Source organism: Aplysia californica, unplaced genomic scaffold (assembly GCF_000002075.1).
Source record: "Aplysia californica isolate F4 #8 unplaced genomic scaffold, AplCal3.0 scaffold00058, whole genome shotgun sequence".
Classification (NCBI taxonomy): domain Eukaryota; kingdom Metazoa; phylum Mollusca; class Gastropoda; order Aplysiida; family Aplysiidae; genus Aplysia; species Aplysia californica.
The window spans coordinates 1,479,893-1,499,874 of NW_004797328.1; the positions used below are offsets into that span (position 1 = coordinate 1,479,893).

The 19,982-nt window shown below is 42.4% G+C and overlaps 1 protein-coding gene across 1 annotated transcript in view; it reads right to left on the bottom strand.

The window, feature by feature from the left end:
- The window catches only part of LOC101848806 (pre-mRNA-splicing factor CWC22 homolog), a 37,482-nt gene extending 17,852 nt beyond the window's left edge, over positions 1–19,630 (bottom strand). Inside the window, exons 1-8 of the mRNA XM_005093128.3 lie at positions 19,469–19,630; positions 14,764–14,810; positions 9,472–10,906; positions 7,994–8,656; positions 7,129–7,272; positions 6,324–6,452; positions 3,001–3,094; positions 2,449–2,577 (exon numbers count right to left, since the gene is read on the bottom strand). Coding sequence (XP_005093185.1) covers positions 2,449–2,577; positions 3,001–3,094; positions 6,324–6,452; positions 7,129–7,272; positions 7,994–8,656; positions 9,472–10,906; positions 14,764–14,810; positions 19,469–19,479 — 2,652 coding nt within the window. The 5' untranslated portion in view covers positions 19,480–19,630. The remainder of the gene's footprint in view (positions 1–2,448; positions 2,578–3,000; positions 3,095–6,323; positions 6,453–7,128; positions 7,273–7,993; positions 8,657–9,471; positions 10,907–14,763; positions 14,811–19,468) is intronic.
- Positions 19,631–19,982: the final 352 nt, after the last annotated feature.

The window sequence follows — 19,982 nt, forward strand, 5'->3', positions numbered from 1 at the left end:
ATCTACTTCTGATGCTCCTTCAACACCTGCAAGACATAACAGGGAAGACAAAGAAAGTTCCACAGTGGGGGACAACTTGCACACTGAGAGAATTGCCTATCATTTAGCAACTAGCTTGGGGTCGGGTGAGTTTGTGTCTGTGTGTGTGTGCGTGTGTACTACAGCCACAAAAGACAATGTGAGAGGAAAGAAGTACCGGGGTGACCATGACAAAAACAAAGACAGAAAAAATATCCACAACAGAGCCCAAAGTACAGTACAGTATAACAGTATTAACAGGTTGTTTTTTTAAAAATACCAGAACAATTTTGCTCAAGTAAATCACAACTTAATCCTTCCAGCCCTGAGCATGTATATTTTCAGAAGCTTGTATCTCCCACCGTCCAAAGAGAGTATATTCTCAATTTCAGGGGTACCGAATCTGCGCGTTTTTCGAAATATTAAGCGAACCTAATTAAACTTTAATTTTCACAATTTTGTTCATTTACCTTTGAACCTTGATGTATATTAAACTATTATCTAAACCTCATTACAAAGATACAATATCATTTTTCAGAAGGCATGAGTCTTTTTCAGAAATACTGCAGTATAGGCTGGGACTGGGGTTAGGGAGTGCACAAAAATGGCTGGGGCTGGAAGGGTCAACACAAAAACAGTCCACAGACAGAGACAGTCAGGTAAGAATTGAGTAAAGAATCACAGGCAAACAAGATGCCATAAAAAGATGCCCTCCACGAACCCACCAAGCAAACTACACGCTCATTTTAACTTACACACAACATCTTATCTGGCTGAGTCTTTTCATAAGCATTAACGTAGAGCCCAGTTGAAGATAGGTTAAAACTGATTTCAGTACTATGTTGAGGAATGTTTAAAAGTTGTGAACTGCAGTTCATATTGTAAATACAAATTCCATCCACAGAGTCCAAAGCAATTTGAACAAAATTAACCCAATCTTACCTGAACAATCATTTTATAACATCTTAAGAAATCAAGACACTTGGCAATAGGGGGAGGGCTATCTTGGACCAACTCATGGTTCTGCCGTCAGCCCAGAACGACAGAGTGAATGATCCATGGGTGCCCAGGTGACCAGCCAATGGCTGACCTGTAGCTGCATAGGTCATCAGCCAACTGGCTGATCCACGGATGCTGGGGTGACCAGCCAACCGGCCCATCCATAGATGCACGAGTGACCAGCTTCCAGGAAGATCCACGGATGCTTGAGTGACCAGCCAACAGGCCAGTCCATAGATGCTCGAGTGACCAGCGAAACAGCCAGTCCAGGGATGCTTCAGTGACCAGCCAACTGGTCGATCCAAAGATGCTTGAATGACCAGCCAGCCATCATCATCTTGACTGATCCAAAGATTCTTGCATGACCAGCCTACTGACTGATCCTCGGATACCCATGACCAGCCGAGAGACCTGACCCCTGGGTGCACACTCTGATGACCTGCCAGTCAGCTGACCGCAGATGCTCGTGACCAGAGAAGCAACTGCTCCAGACACCGGTGACTGGCCCGTTGGCTCATCCTTGAACGCTGGTGACCAGCCAAGAGACCGGTCCTCCAACGTACGCTCCAACGACATCTTACAACACCAGCCAGTTGACCGACCCCTGGAGCTACAGACCGGCCACTCCACATCTCTTGGACACATGACCAGCCAGTTGACCAATCCCTGGGTGTAGACTCTGATGGCCAGCCAGTTGACTGACCCATGGACGCTGTTGTGAAAGGCGACAGACCAGCCACTCCACATCTCCGGGACCCACGACCAGCCAGTTGACCGACCCCTGGGTGGAGACTCTGATGACCAGCCACACGACAGATCTGCCAACGCTCACGACCTGCAAAGAGACTGCTTCAGGGATGCTCTGTTGACCAGTCGAAAGACTGATCTCTGGATGCAGGCTCCGATGACCATCCAGCGGACAGATCCGTGGATGCAGAGATGATCACCCACAGGCCAGCCGCTTGACAAATCCCTGGATACCCATGACCAGTCGTTGGACTGATCCGCTGATGCTCGATTGACCAGCCAATGGACCGACAGATTCTTCCATACTTGAGTGACCAACCAGCTGCCCCATCCATCGGACATTTCCATGGCCAGCCAGTTGACTGCTCCTTGGATGCTCGTGAACAGCCAGTTGACTGCTCCTTGGATGCTCGTGAACAGCCAGTTGACTGCTCCTTGGATGCCCGTGAACAGCCAGTTGACTGCTCCTTGGATGCCCGTGAACAGCCAGTTGACTGCTCCTTAGACGCCCATGACCAGCCGTTAGACCAATTCTTCCCCGGAAGTGTGGTTGGTCTGCGAACAACCAGCCACACCAGTGACCGATCGCTGACCGGCCGACTCCTGGACTGATCCAAGAGGGCGCCTGCTTGGGGATCAGTCCTAACTTTGTGCACCTGACGGATGACCGAGAAATCAACTCACCACGACTTGGTTAACCAGATGTGCGATGAATCGGGTGGAGGAAAGGCAGAGAGCCTTGTCATTTCTTCGGAAGCCTCGCTTAAACATCAGGATCAGACGTCTCAACATGAGCTCGCCATTTTGGGGGAACTGTGAAAGAAAATAAGCAGAGCAAAAGATAATCTGGCCCATTAAAAAACTCAGGATTACACAGTAAACTTATCAAAGCTGTCTTTCCATAAAATATTCAAACTCTCTGCCAAGAACAATTGAAAGGCATGAGCCATACTAAAAGAAACAACTTTAATAACCATTTCAGTTTCATTCTGGAACTATATCTCCGATCGAAAAGCAATTGGACACCTGACAACATTTAACACATTAAAATTTTACAGCCATTAACTTCTGATAATTCATATACAATTGTTTTCTTCACCAGCACGACATCTAACAAGAAAAAAAAAGTATTTACTTTAAAAAAGCTTTCCAAAAGGCTTTTGACAAAAATAAACAGACTACTTTTCACTTTGATCTCGTACAAAGGAAAGTACACATTGATCCATCTAAAGTTACCTTGGTGTTGATGATGGCTACAAGAGCAGCATAGACGTGGGTGAAGGTTGGAGAAGCAGCCTGAGCTTGGATCACAGAGCGTGCAAGGAGACCACTGAGGAAATCCACAATTTCAGTGAGTTAGCAGCTCTTTCAATACAGAAGACTACATCATTGGGTGAAGTGATAAAACACGATGAGGGATAGACATAAAGACAAATTGAAAAGAATTACAATATGATAATCATAATATATACTGATAATGCAACAGCTGTTTCTTCAACTGCCTGTTTTTGTGACTAGAGACCTGTTGACTTGTAGTGTAGTTTATAGGACGTCTGTTATCGCCGACTCTTATTTCAGGCATGTCAGAACGATAAGAGTTGTACTTCACAGAGATAAAATAAATCATAGAAGTGAACGCAGAAGACCACATCAAAAGCCAAACGTCCTGTGTTCTTTCAAAGCACACAGTCAAATTAGACAACTAAACAACGAACTCACCACAAAATATGTATGTTTAGAACTATTGGGCTTTGGCCTGGAGCTTAGGATGATCTCAAATCGATGCAACTTTACATAAATAAAAGGCAGTTTAATTGAAATTGTAGAAGCAAGAACTAAATTCAACATTCATTATTCATAAACCAAAAATTCCTAAAAATAGTCATCTTCTTCTAACTTTACGTGCCAGGCCTGAAACAGATAGCGGTAGTTATGGTTCCCCCTCATTTCTCAGGTCTCATAAACCAAAATTATCTAAATGGTCAAATCCTGTACAAAGAAAGAAGCTACATACCTCAACTTTTTACTGAGTTGGGTTTTTAGTAAGAGTTTTACTGCACTTACAACACAAAAGTCACAAAAGTACTAAAGATTAGACGTGTTACAAGGGAGTAACATACGAGGAAAAGATGGAAGACAGATAAAGACAACAGATATTTGAAAGGTAAAGAAAGACCAAACTACCTGCTCTGATTGAGCCAACCTTCTGCTCAAGAAAGATCAGGCCATCATCCTCCACCTGAAGAGACCCCATATCCTACATAAACAGCATTACCACACAGAATGATCTGTAAATGCAGGAGTTAGCATGCCACGCCTTGACACCTGCTTCACATGTATGACTGCTCCCCCCTGACAGAACACAGGGCCATTTTCTTTACTTGCAGCCAAATATGGGTGATGTATTGCACGGAAAAACTGAACATGTTTTTTTGGGTACATCGGAGTAAAGACAAATAAAGCGACACAACACCCATTCAGTACAGTTCAAGGGATTGGCAAGACAAGTATACACTACAAAAGAAAAGCAAAGTAGCACCGTCCAATAGTGCTGTGCGATTTTGAGGAAACAAAAAATTGCTATTCTACATTTGCCAGCTATTCACAGCGCCGTTGAATGTTTTTTTTCTTATATGTGATAAGCCCAGATCTAACTCAGGGTTCCCAGCGAAAAATTTTCCCAATCCCTGAACTTTGTCAGAGGATCGCGATAGACGCAACAAAGACGAAAACGAGCACTGAAAGGATCCATGTAAACAAACAAAACTAGTTATACAGACAATGGCACAAAACAAAAACACAATAATGCACTTGAAAGGGGAGACCTGTAGATCTTGTACAAGTTTCTGTTTCACTGTCTTAGCAAGGTCAAATTTAATTTTGTATGCAGCAGCAGATGCTCCTAATTGCACGGAAGCCAGGGCCTGTGGGTCTGTACTGCAGGCTTTAGCTACATCCACAAGCACAAAGGCAAATGTCAGAGGCATTGAATGCTGAGCCATTACAGAGAGAATCATGGCTTCCATTGAGGCTACCCTGTCTGATAGCGGAATCATAGGCACTGGCTTGGGTTGACTCGAGCTAGATCTAGATCTAGTATCACCTCCTCCATCTTTCTCATTTGAATCTGATGTTACTTCTTGCACTTGGGAAACTTTAGGGGATCCGAAAATTGGGAAAACCTTTTTGGATGGGTTGACAAAGCTCCATTGATTGTCACATTCACCACATCTTCTAACTACTGATACTTTCACTTATTCTTGCAATCATTGTCTATTTCTTTCACAATGGCCTCTTCACTCTTTGAGAGAACGTGATACGCCATCTTCCAGGCTTCTTTGTTGTTTTCTCTTTCCTTCCAACACAGACTGGATGTTTGGAAAAAGAAAATGTTGCCAGACACATGTATTCGCATAAATTGTGAAAGTCAACCGATTTTGATAAAAACCGGAAAGGCAAAGTAAGTAGTAGTTATTAACAGGAAGTAAAGGTGGGCGGTTAGTGCCAAACTGGCATATATCGCTCTATTATTATGTCCTCCAAATTTTCGCATTTTTTCTCGGAGAAGATAATTATGAAACCCGCGCAGACGCGAAGCGCGACGGAAACATGACCGCACGATGCTCAGTGATTCCGCGGCCGCTAATCTCAGCCCCTGACTTTCTCCGAACCGCGAACCCTGGAAATTCGTGGATCCACGGAAGTCTGAGAGCCCTGCTAACTTCCGGTATTCACAGCGCTGTTGAATAGTTTTTTTCTTATATAAGATACGCCCAGATCTAACTTCTGTAATTCGGAACGCTAGTCACTGAGCGTGCGTGTGTTGTTGTCCCATGCGCCCAGACAGTGTAATGTGTTGGCATCATGTCACCGTTCAAAGGACTTCGAATTTCGAGTACGGTAAGGGGAGTTCATTCATTGCGACAGCTAACTTCACTGAAAAAACATTCGCTGCCCTTCAAGAGTCAAGTGCCCTTGCTTGAGCTGTCCATAGTGTGAGGAGTGAATATTGATTAGTAAGAGATATTCTCTAAAGGATTGTTTTATAACTCTTGTAGGCTCCTCTTATCACTCTGTCTCATAACCATAAAAAAAGAGTATTTCTGTATATTTATCTTAATGATTTTAAATTTAATGTACTCCAATTTTTCCATGTTTGAGAAAAATGAGACGAAAATCCAGAATCTGTTAAAAAAAATTAAAAATCACACAGCATTCGAATGGCTCTGCCACGCTTCAAATATTGTGAATAGTGCAAAAATCATGAATGTCGAATAGTAAAGTCGATTGGGAATAGCTCTACCATCCAACTATCTGCATCAACCATGAAACTATTTTTTAGTATAATCAAAGCTAGCTACATAAAAAGATAAACCTGCATCGCACAAACTGAAGGACAGAAGAAAATTTTGACTGTTTCTAAAAGACTGAATTTCTCAAAATGTCTTAATAGTTAAACTAACACACACACACAAAACAACAACAACACCCCCCTCCCCAAAAACAAAAATATTTTTAAAAATTACATTCTAAATTAAATAGCTTCTGGGGACACTTACCGTCCTCTGACAATGTTCTCCTGAAAGAGTTCTTTGGTGATTTCGATGATGTTGGACACGTTTACCTTGTTGATCAGACCGTTGATGCTCTTCTTGAGAGCTTCCCAGGACATGCGCTGATAGGCCGCACTGAGTGAAACAGAGAAACACAAAAATGTGAAGCCAGTTGTCAAGTCAGCCGCACCTGAAGGGTGGTTTGTAGCTTATTGGAAGTTAAAACAAGAAAAAAAATAGCACATTAGAAACATTGAAAAGAAGATGTAGATAACATCGAAGCAACCTGCCATCAAGCATTCTTTACTTTAAGGGACTTGTGATTCTGAGGAAGGATTGCAATTTCACCAAACATTATAAATCTGAAGTCAGAAACTCTGGGGAAAAACAAAACAAACTGAACAGTAGTTTCCCTGCAGCCAAGAACTGCACTGCTACCTAGAAAAAAAAATCTCCTGCATTCTTCCCTTTGGGAAACACTTAAATTGTTCTAGATAATTATTAGACATACAACACCATAATGGCCACTATCATTAACAAAAAAGACAGAAAACTCCCATGAACAGTGGTGAACTGTTAACTCAAAGCATCATCGTGCTGAAAATCATTTACCAGCAAGAGAAAAAACAAAAAGAGAAGATTATAAGACAATTTAACTTTAAATAATTTTACTGTATGGGAGATACAAGAGACAACAAGACTTCCAAACGAAAATAATCTCTGCTTCATTTGAACCTAAGTGGTCGTCAGATGAGTCCAAAAAATTTTTTTTTTTAATCCACAGGACATTCCAGTAACAAACCAATCATACCTTGTCTTGTCAGTGATCTGTTCCTGCATCATGCGCAGTTTGGCAGGTGGGATGTAAGCCCCACCAGTTCTCATAGTTATGTCAATTCCGCCCACCAGCTTTGGCTCAGGCTTCTTGGCTCTGCTTTCTTTGGCATCTTTAACCCTGTTTGAGAAGAAAAACAGCAAATTTGGTCTTTTAAACATGAGAGGGACCACTTTTTTTCTCTTTCTATCAAAGGGAGAAAAAAATGTCTGTGTGTGAGGCGGGGGGAAAGAACAACTTTTTGTTTCTGCTAAGCTAGAGTAAATATAACTATAACTCACCATTAGAGTGACTTAAAATATCTAAATAAAAGATTAATTGCAAGTAAAGGATGATCTTCCACACTGACGTCTAAAAGACCTTTCTGAGGAAAACAAAAACACACAAATGCATTCTTCCATAAACAAAAAGTAAGAAAAGTTTGACAATTCCATGATAGCCGTCCAAATTGTGACAGAAAATTCACAGGGCTTGACTAAGAACAGCCATCCTGAAGGTGTTAGTAACAATGATCATGTGTGGATGTTATCTCACTGCCAACCATTCCCCCCAAACACTGTGTGATACAGCCCTACCTACTGAACTTGCTATCGATAAGACCATATTCCTTTATGCACAAGTCCAGTTCTCCAATATTTTATTTTTTAAAAACCAACAACCCACATTTCCTGTTATTCAAACACAACCCCCCTCCCCCCACCCCCGAAAAAGAACCCACCCCTCCCCTTAACAACTGAATATTTTATTTAGCTTTAGTTTGTATTGTAAGAACCTACAAGTTTTAGGTAAACATTATAAAGCAATTATCAAGAAAATAAAATCGAGCTTCAACGCAACTGACCTGTCATTGTCCTTTTTAGGAGACGTTTGTTCAGACTTTCCTTCATCATCCTCTCTGTTGTGACGCTTCCGGTCTCTGTCATCTCTTCTTCTCTCCAGAGGGCTTCGTTCTCGCCGACTGCGCTCAAAACGATCGTGCCTATCTTGCCAGCGGTTGTCGTAACGACCACTTCCTCCACCACCACTATATCTCTCCCTGGGTGGACTTGCCCCTCTGTCTCGACCAGCAGAGCGGACCACGGAGACAGAACTGCCCATCTTCCCGCCATGCCGGTGGCGCCTTTCCTCTTCCTCCTCCTCACTCTCGCTCTCAAGCTGTGGTCGTTCACGTTGACTCGGAGCTGCCACCTCCCCCTCTTCTTCTTCCTTCCCCCTCTCTTCCGATCTGCCGCTCGCCTTGCTCACCACCTGAACCATAGACCTGGTCCTGCTCTCTCCACCAGGGCCAGATTTTTTGGACGAGTCTTTACCACCAGCCTGGCCAGACTTGGCAGCTTTTCGTGACTCTTTCGTGACACTGTCTGCTTTTTCCTCTTCCTCGGGGGGAGGCGTGCCAGGAGATCCCGGGGACATCTCAGGTGCCATGCCCAACTGGGATGGCGGTGCTGGGCGCTGGGGTTTTGATGAGCTTTCTTCATCGCTACTGATGTCAGATATATCCTCGCTGAAACACCAAAAAAACAAAGTATGAGGAATGAGAAGGTTTTAACGATCCCATAGTAATGCTTTCACAAAAAACGCTATAGTTGGAAGAGCAAAATCAGGTCTCAGCACCTAATTTAGCGTCAGAATTGAATGGCAATCAGAACAAGGAAGATTCTGTTAACCCAGCTATACAGTGGACAGCTTGTGTTGCATTTTGTAAAATAGGGTCACTTATTACAGTTCCCTCATGAGGATTAAAAATATGAATCATGTTTTGTGAAAAGGGAAGTCAGTTCTGGAACGTCTCTTGTCAGATAAGAGGTACAAATTTTAGTCAAACTTCAAAAATTAAACTACGAACAATCCTAAAGAACAATAATCAGGTGTAAGCAGCACCCCCCTCCCCTCAACAAACAACAAAACAATCGAATCATTTCTACATATAAAAAAAAAATCCTTTATCCAATAGTTGCTTTCTCGAAAATAAGTCTGTTCTCAAAGTGCGAGTCACTCTTGGAATGTGACCCTTCAGGAATTCATGAGTTTTCCCAAGAAGCCGCTGACAGTAGTAAAGAACCAAGACTTTTCTCCTCAACATTCTAAAAGGGACACCAGCTTTGGGGGATCTGAGGAACACCACAACACGCGGGCAGTATTGCGGACAGATGTAAGTCATTTTTGGCGACCTTCGAGATACGTCTGTATGCAATACTGCCTGCGAACAGCTCCATGGTGCCTCTGGCTTTGAAGGTGGGGGAGTGAGACAGTACTATTGCTATTCAAGAGGACAAAAGGACAAAGGAATAAAAAATAAAATAAAACAGATTTATCTACCTGATAGCAATGAGGGGCTTCTCCAGCACTTCCTCTTCTTCCTCCGATATCTCTCCTTCCTCTTTCTCTTGATCATCCTCTTGTTCCTTCTTTAGATCTTCATCATCTTTAACACTCCTGTCTCTCTCTGGAGTGCTGTCATGCTTTTCCTGCTCTTCAAAATCCACAGCTTCCTGCCTTCGCTTACTATCATCGCTGCGAGAAACATTTCGATCAGGGAGACCTTTACTTCCTGAAACATCAGCCTGCTCACTTTTCGAGCTATTCTTGGACTTCCTGCTGCGTACAGCTTCGGCCTCAGAACTAGAATCAGGGTCATCACCCTCCTCCGCACCGACAGAGTGCCGTTCTGTGCTTCTACCCTTTTTCTTACTGGCAATTCTAACAGAGTCTTCTTCCTGCGACTCTCTTCCAACTCCCCGACCTGATCTCTTATAAACCTGGCCCTTCTTCGCATCGCCGTAGGGCACCAAAGAAGCCTCAGTCTTCCTCTCATCTGAGGTAGACTCTGGCTCTGAGCTTGAGCTGTTCTCACTGCTACTTGACGAATCCCCTTTCTCCTTCTCAACTTTTTTCACTTTACGCTTAGAGACACTTTTGTTCTCTCTGGATGGGCTTCCTGACTCTGACTCACTTTCTTCTCTCTTCGACTTTTTCTTACTTTTTTCACGAGCCTCCCTCTGCACATCTCTGCTGTTTGATCTCTCAGCACCTCCCTCATCTTCTCTCTTCTCTCTACTTTTACTAGAAGAACTTTTTTCCTTGTCTTTTCTATCGCTCATTTTGTCTCCGCTAGTTTTGTCCCTTCTTTCTTTCCTTCTGTCATCCTCCACGGAAACCTCTCTTTCTGCATTATCCTCAATTCTCTTACCACGCCTTGTATCTACATCTTTCTCGGTACTGTCTCTATCACGAGAATTATCTTTATCTCTGCGACTAGAACCCTTTCCTGCATCTCGTCTTTTCTCACCAGCTTCCGTGTCGCGGCCATCATTTCTCTGTCGATCATCTCTCCTATCACTTTGTCTTTCCACCGACCTGTCACCTCTCTGTGCTCGATGTTTGTCCGAGTCTTCAGTTCTTTCGCTTCTCCGTTTGTCAGACTTGTCGTCTCTTCTACCTTTGCCCCTATCTAAACTGTCCTCTCTTTCATTTCTGCGAGAACCTGATCTGTCTGATCCACGCATCCTGCTTTCCTCTTTGTGACTTGGCTCTTTTGATCTTCGTTTATCACTGCTTGAAGCACTGCGATCTCTTTCTCTGTTGACCTTTCTCCTGTCACTATTGCCATTCCTGTCACCATCCTTGTCTTTCCTCGCACCAGATGGACTTTGCTTGGATGAACACCTACGTGAAGACTTGTCAGACTTTTTGGTATCAGAAACTTTCCGAGAGTGCCTGTCATCTGGACTCCCTGAATCAGAATCAGAAGAGTCTGAAAAGATCCATATAAACAATATTAATGGCAAGTATATTATATAAAAAAATTATTTAAAGAAAACAGTATGTATGTGAGAAGATTAAATATGAATATGTTTTCAAAGAGTTTTCTCTTAGCCTTTTTGTGAAGATGTGCTGTGAACATGTAAGAAGGAGAATATATACAGTCGAACCTGCCCTGACGGTAACCTCTACAAGACGGCCACCTGTACAAATGGCCAATTTCCATTCCCCCCCCTTTCGTTTTTTTCTATATAAGTTAACTGTGTAAAACGGGCACCTGTCCACCACATTTTAATAACACACAACCCTTATCACGCCAAGCAATAACACCTGTCTTTGACGGCCACCTTGGTCACCCCATTATGTTTTGTCAGAAATAGTGCATTGGCCCCAGGCATTGTGGGCGAGCCGTCATAATCCTATCACATGTCGTTGTTGTTATGTAGTCCCTCCAACTGATCATGTTGCGTAGGCTCCTCCTACTGTTGACCAAAGGGAACAAATTTTCAGTTGCTGGAGAGGTAAGCGTGTGATCCCTCATAACCTATAAGCACCGCCCAGAAACTCATACACAAATCGTTAAGTGAGAAGAGTGGTCACTGTTTACCCAGTCTGTAACAAAGTAACAATGGACGTCAACACGAACTTGTGACTGAAACGTGGCTCGTTCTCCGAGTGGTGGCGACCCATATGCTTGTTTTACCATAGCACTCCGTCCTCCTTATCCCATTTTGTTTTATAGTCACCCTTGCACAAAAGCAGCAACAAAAGAAAAAACAGAAGAAAACCCCCCCCAGCCAAAACAACAACAAAATGTGGCTATCTTCGGTTGGGACCTCAGAAAGGAATGGTTTGTTTTCTTTATCTTGACCAGTCCTGCCTAAGACGGCCACTTTTCTCCTTGACAATGGGTGGCCGTCTTACACCGGTTCGACTGTATATAAATCAAAGAAACAAAAGACTTGTAAATGAACAGCCCCCTAAAAACTTGTTTCCAACACTTAAGAGCACTTAGACTTAATTTATATATGACAATAAAACTGCTACAAAAAGCTTTTGATAAAAACAATAGAAGAGCAGGTTAGAAAAATTGATGTCTGAGACTTTTACTTTTAATGTTTATATATACATAGAAAAGTATCTAAAAAGCTAAACAAGGATGATCCTTTAGAAATATCAAAGCTAAAGGTGACAGAAATTGATACATCGAACTTGAAAAGAGACGGACCTATCAGTATCAGCGGCATCATCCTATTGTATTTTCAAAAATATTCTAAGATTGTCCCCATAACACAAACCAGAATAACTTTTCATAGCCAGTGCAATGTTAGAGAAACTGTCAAAACCTGCAACAGACCAGACTATCATACAAGGTCATTGGAAAGCAACAAAGGAACACAGAAGTTGAAATCTGAAAAACAGTGTGCTAAAACATTAAAATTTTTAATGAAAATAAAGAAATAGTAATTTATAGGACAATTGTTAGATAATGTCAGAGCTCTATATACCAACAGCAGAAGCTCAGTAAGAACGAAGGAAGGAAATACAGACTGGTTCAAAGTAAGATTTGGAGTACGACAGGAATGCGTTCTATCTCCCCTCCTATTTATAATATATATAGACACAATAACGCAAGAAGCAAACAAAGCCCAGAAAGCCTAAATGAATTTCTATTCGCAGACGACCAATGTCTAATTCATCATGACTAAGAAAGCCTCCAAAATCACACTACCGAACTCAACAACACCTGTGAGAAATTCAACATGAAAATAAGCACATCAAAAACAGAAGTTATGAAAGTGAGCCGAAACCATAGTCCCCTGAACATCCATGTCAATAGTAAACAACTGAAACAGGTGAAAGAGTTTAAATACCTTGGCAGCACTTTTTCTGAAAACGGGTCCATAGACAGAGAAAAATAGAAATGCGAACTCAAAAAGCCAACGCTGTCACCTGCCAGCTTGCACCCCTTCTATCTCATCCAAACATCTCCATGGACACAAAGAGACAGTTTATCACCTCAATATTCATACCAACATTATGTTATCAGTGCCAGACCTGAACCTTAAGCAAAACCCATGAAGGCAAAATCACCGCATGCGAAATGAAATGTCTCCGCAAAACCCTTAACATCACTAGACGAGACAGGCAGAGAAATGAAGAAGTAAGAGCAGCTATCGGCACTGAGTTCTGCCTGCGTTACATAGAAAGACAGAGGATAAAAAATGGTTTGGCCACCTGTTACGCATGTCACCTGACCAGCCAGCCTTGAGAGCCAACAACACCAAGCACTCAGGCTATAAAGGAAGAGGAAGGCCACGCAAAAGGTGGATCGAGGGTGTCAAGGAAACCCTACGAAAACATAACATCACAACTGACAGAGCTGCGGAGCTGGCCTACCATGGAAAATTGCATCTCCCCTCGACGCTTAACGGCAACAGAGGATGAAAAAGTAAAAGTAAGTAATTTATAAACTTGAGTTGTAGTCCACAGAGATCGGTATGGTACAGCCATATTTCACAAGAAACAAATTATTATGCTAAAAGCAACACTTTGGGGGAGGGGGGGGGGGGGGGTAAGTGTTATGCGGTGCTCGCAACTGCATTCGGTCATCTGAGCGCATGGGACACATTTAAACATTTTCAGTTGGTAGGACAATTTTGAATTTTGCCCAGGTGGCGGCCGAAGCCTACTCTTATCGATTTTAGACAACGGGACCTCCTAGATTTTTCGCCCTTGTCCGAGAAGGCTAGATGTAGATCTTTCCTACCAGAAGATCAGGGGTGTGACTGAAAGACAGCAGTAAGAAGGAGCTAAGGAGTAGCAGTAGAAAGGCTGCAGAAAGAGTCAGGAGTCCGGAGGAGGGGGCAAAGGGGGTGTGGGTGTGGGGGCAGAAAGTGGAGGTTAAAGCAGACGACAGAACATAGCAAGAGAGCAGGAAAGGAGGTGAAAGGAGACAATTTTTGAGAAGAAGATTTTTCCTGTCGCTGCCCGGATTCGAACCCAGGACCTTTGAATGAGAGGCAAACACCTTAACCTCTAGGCCACAAGAGCCCCCAGAACCTCTCTATAGGTGTGGGGGGAAATTTTTTTTAAAGGAACTTATATAATATGATCAATTAATCACATTCATATAAAACAGAGCATGCATACAAGTACTGTAGCTATGCAGAGAAAAGAAAGGACAATAGAATGGGACATCAAATCATCAATCAAATTTGAAGCCAGCCAATTCTTATTTTAAGATGACATTGAATATCAAAGACATAATGGGAAGAAACAAATCAACCCTTCCTTTGCTCTAAAAAAAACCCCAACCCCATAGCTATGTTGTTCTGCAGATCCTCAATAAAAAGAGGACTCAGCATACACAATGAATGAATGGAATAAAAAGACAAAGTACTGTGGACTAACCTTTGTATGTTCTATCATTATTTAAATCAATGGATTATTTTACCTGCTCGAATTTTTACAAGCAACTAGATATACAGGGAATTAAAACCATCAACATAAATGAAGTTCTTGACAGAGACACAGAGTTGTAGTTCCCCCCCCAAAAAAAACCCAACAACAACAAACAAACAAAAAAAACAACAATACAAAGCCCCAGACCTAAGAGGAGCTGAAACAACAGAAGACGAAGGCCATAATCAATCATAAAGGAAAGATTATTGTCTAATAATATAGATACACAAGCTTTGTCAATCACAGAATCCATAGCCACAACCTTACCTTTAGACCAGCCGGTCCATGTAAAAAAAAATGTTTAATGGAGTTAAATTTAAAAAACAGTAGTTGAAGATAAAAAAGAAACATTTTCCTGAACATCACCTGATCAAATAACCTTACCTTCTGATGCAGAAGAATCACTGTCATTTCTACTACTGCTACGCCTTCTGAAAAAAGTGCAAAAGGGGGAAGAAGAAATCTTTTTTTTACTGAATTACTGAATTTTTAAATCCATTGCGACATGTAGATCTAGAAAATTGATCAAGTAAATAAACACAAGAAAAAAAAAATGCAATGTAAAGTTATAACATTTATTATCAAGTGTGTATATTATTATCATATATCCTTGCAAAGCACATTATATTATAAAATAAGTACAGAGTTACAACTAGACGGATAAAAATATCACAATCAAATTTTTAAACAACATTTGGGGAAAAAAATTACCTATCATGAAGTCTAAGGCCAGTCCCAGAGTGGCTCTGTAAGTCTGACCTGTAGCTCGCCTGGCTCGCACCGTGCAAATGAATGTACATTATCGTGTGCTAAAGCAGCGTAGCTGTATCGTCTGTTTTTTGTCAGCAGAGCTGCGCGATGCGTCAGACGTGCTATTCAACAGTGTTGTAAAAATGGCGGACATGTGTCGCCTCGTTTTGTGTTTATTTTCGACTGAAACTCTTCACAGATCATCAAAATCAACAAGAAGTAAGTATTATTAGGTGCTTTACTATTAAATATTGATGCTAGCATCAACACTTGGCCACAAAATCACCAAGAAATGCACTTAATCATACTTTGAAACTTCAAATCGAGAGGTTGACCTAGTTTCGACTGTTGTCGTAGGCCTAGGCCTAGATCTAGGCTAGGTGTGCTTCTCTAGATAAAGATGCAGAGAGATGTCCCTAGAAAGACCAAGATTCTAGATAGATCTATATGCAATAATTTACATCTGATCTAGATCTAGCCTTTATTTGTAACCAATGTAAACTATCACCGCGCGCAGCTGCAAGTGTGTTTGTGTGTTTGTGTGTGTGTGTGTGTGTGTGGGGGGGGGGGGGGGCACTTAGCACATGACGTAAAGAAGAGTTGTCCCGTCTTGGTATAATTGGTCTTGGATTACACAGTACCTAAATATAGCAAGGCAGACCCGTCAGTTGCACACTTACAACGTCAACATACCGTGCGGCAGTGCTGACACACAGCGAGTGTGCCTCGCGCTCGCTGAGACACAGGTGCCAACCCACAGTGCGGCTGTTCTGACACGCACACGGCGTGCACCAGGCCAGCTACAGGTCAGACCTACAGAGCCACTCTGGGACCGGCCTTACACCGAGCGGTAGATATCATGAATACCATGAAATATACAAATTTGTGTTTCTTATTTGGTGTGTATGATGGTTTGGAATGTACTGCAACATTGCCTTTCATCCGCTGATTATAATGGGATGTGACAAGATATATTATGCCATAGTGAAGCCACTAGATGTGATTTTCAGGAAATCTTAACCTTACTTAATTGCAAAATATCAAACTATGCGCAAATGCAGGGGTGTGTTGTGTTGGTGTGTGTGTTATTATGCCCCCCCCCCCCCCCTCTCTGAAAGTACCCTAAAATATTCTTAAAACTTTGTAAGGGTGTAGTGAACACGTGTTACATCGTCGTACGGTCGTATGTGCACCTGGCAGCTAAACATACCAAAATTTGACCCCCTACAAGTAGATCTATTCTGCCGTCATTTTCAAAAGTGTATGCAGTATTCACAATTTTACTGGACAGCCAAAAAACAATGTTGCCAGTAATCATTAAAAGGTAGCGTTAATTGCGACAGAGTGACTCTGTGACAAAAAAAATGTTTTTAAGAAAAACAAACACACACATGCACATACAAATACACATGCACACACACACTCACAGACAAACAAACGCACACGCTTGTGGCCTTATATACACACACACAGACACCAAACTAACAGACAAACAAACAAGAACAGTTGCAGCTCTTTTCTTGTTGTTGTTGCTGTTGTTGCCCCTGGTGGTTTTTGTTGCTGTTGTATGCTGCTGAAGTTTTGTTGAAATATTTATTGCCTCGACTCTACAGAAAGTTTTTGTGAATTTTTACCACACTCTTTAGGTCAGCCTTCTCAACTGTTTCAGTTTCAGATGCTTTCTTCCTACAGGTAACAAAATTTTCATCTTTTAGCAAAAGCTTTGTCAAATTCGTCGTAAGATTTGAATGCCTGCTCTAGAAAGCCTTCCATCATGTCAGGCTGAGACTAACCAAGATAACTAGGACCACGCTGGGAGAAGCAGAAATGGTAGATGTTAGATCTAGATCTAAATCTAATCATCAACGCAAAAGAGCTGCGTGTTCACTCAGTAGTAATTAACGCCGCGTTAGTTGCCACAGCGTCACTCTGTTACAATTAACACTATCTTATTAAAATGTAGGCCTACTGTAATAAGTTCACCTGGGGCTCTCGTGGTCTGGAGGTTATGTTGTTGGCTACCTCTATTCTCACCCCAGGTGAGAATAGCGCAGATGAGCAGATCTAAATAAAAATTGCGAATGTCTTTTTGATGAACGATCGTTTTTCCTCCGTTTTGGAGTTGGAGGAATCACAATTTGAAGAAAAGAACTATGTCATCATAATTTCAATCGAGCAGTCACCCTCTCTATTTCTCTGCCCCTCTCTCTCTCTCTCTCTCCTCTGTGTATCGCTCGCCTTCTCTTTTTCTTTGTTTGTCTCTTTCTTTCTCCCCACCTATTTCCCACTCTGTCTCTATCTTTCTCTCGTTCCCTCCTGCCAACTGGGGCATGTCATACATTTTGCTAGCACTGCTCTCTCTCTCTCTCTCTCTCACACACACTCCAAGGTCTGGGCCCTGAAACTGAAACTTTCCGAAATCACAAAAGAGTTCCCCTACCGGCTCTGTATACTTCGTGACTTTGTTCCCGGTTACCGTTACAACGTTTACCGGGTCTGTATACACTCTGTAATTAATAAGGTCAGTTTTTTTTTAGTTAGGCTTAGTTTTAGGATTATTTTTTTGATAACTTGGGAAGATTGAACAATACCGGTGTATGGTTATTTGAACTATATGATATTAGTTCATGTTTTCTGTACGTTATGCGGTGTACCCCATATTATTTCATGTTATGTTGTACCTGTATCATTCTTTGTCCCTGTTAATCCGTGTTCACAGATGAAATCATCATCTACCGTTTATAAAAATGAACTACACTGAGAGGTCTTTCTTCATGATGATTTCATCGCTTTGAGAGCAGCCACACTAGCGTTCTTCATGACGGTGTCAGCCTTATGAGAAAGTTTGAAAGCAATTGATCACTCACAACTCGGCAACATGGTCATATATGCCCTTTCCCAGGCTGTAACTATGAAACCGGTGAAGGAGACGCCCCGGTGGTGGCGGCACGGCTCAATATACATGCCCTCACACACACTCAAACTGCCCACCCTCCTGCACCACCTCAACTAAAACTCGACCGTCCCAAAATTGACTTCGGGGTAGAGGAGGAGGTATGGAACGGGTTCGTAAGGAGATGGGAGGCTTTCAAAATAGGATCGGGCATAAATGAGGCCACTGCCTCAATGCAACTGTTCCAATGTGTGTCAGAACCCCTGGGCGATCTGATACTGAAGGCAGACCCTAACATCCAGTCGAAATCAGTCAAGGAGGCCAAGTCAATAATGCGGGAATTTGCTGTGATACCAGTCGCCATTGGTGTGAGAAGGGCAGAACTCATGCAGCTACGCCAGGCACTCGACGAACAATTTCGCACTTTCGCTGCCAGGGTAAAGGGCAAGGGTATCAGGTAGGGTTGGGTCGGGCTTGCAAAATTAGCGTCCGCGAGTAACGAACTACTCGTTGGCACTACCCGCAAATGAGCGGACGGGTAACGAACCATCCGTTTGTCAAGAGTAGTTCGCTACTCATCGGACAGAGACAACAGTTCGTTTAGCGAGCGAGCGGACAGGAACGACTCCTCCCATTGCCTACAACTTACAACCCCCCCCCCCCAAAATGAAAAATCAGGCCTAATTAACAAACAATAGACGACGGGTCTAATCTCGCGTCGAGTATCTCGTCTGCTAGAGTTCGTCCGTTTGCCCGCCCGCCCAGTGAATAAAATTGTGGAGCGGACCCAAAAAACGAACTGACTTGAGGCTTGAGGTCCGCAATCCGCTCGCTGAGAGAGTCAAATTGTGGAGTGGACCCAAAAAACTAACTACTAGATCTAGATCTAGATCTAACTGTCTTGAGGTTCGCAGTTCGCTCTCGCCTCAAGGCTGTCCGTTACCCGTTCGCTCTGACTGAGTCCGCGAGTAACGAACCTGTCCATCCGCTCGCCCCAACTCTAGTTTTAGGGGGTCTCCTCCTGATGTGCGAGTACGTTATAGCTGTGTAGTAGGTCGGGTAGGGGGGTTCAGGGGGGTCCCCTGAAATAAAGTGCCGTAACAATAATAACATCTTAACTAGATCTAGATTTTAGAATCTAACCATTTCAGCCATTTGATTTGCGACGATTTTCAATGCCAAAATTGTGTTCAGGGTCCTAAAAAAAACTGTAAAGAGCTACAAAATAATACCCTATATGAGACGGGAGGGTTTCTATAAATTTGCCCTTTGTTTTTCAATGTTGTTTTGTACAATATTGTAGGCTAATCGTTTCGCCTTGTGAGACCGACTTCATTAAACTTTTAACTCGTAAAAATAATTGAGCTGAGGTTCATCCGCGTGTCAGAAGTATTCCAAGCCCAAGTTGTTGTTATTAAGCAACGGGGTAAATTAATCCTGACGTACTTGCGTGGCATGGTGTCTCTTTCGAATTTTCCAAATGTAGGGGTAAGAAAACACTTGTAGACCGTTACTAGTCACTTGCTAAACGATCCACTGACGAACCACACACACAAGAAGCAATGGGCACAACAACGAAGACTCGGCTACAGCCGGAAGTCAAGCTGTAAATTTTGTCCCATTACGTCATATCCGGAGGAAAGTTTATTTCTCGTACTTCTTTTTTTCGCTTTTTTATCCATTACCCCAAAAAAGAGAAAAAAAAGGGGAGGGGTAGATGATAATTTATTTATACTGTACAATAGATGTACACTATAGTTTAAAAGGGGGTAACTTTATGTACTGTACTGTTATAATTATGGATCGTGTGTAGAAATTATTATGAATCATTAATTGTTTATGGCATGTACATGAAGGTGTTTTTTTCTCATTATTTCGTATCACGATGCGGTTAGGAAACAACAGAGGGAACGTTTTAAAAGTAAAAGTAAAGTAGAGGCATGTTACGTAACAAGTACAG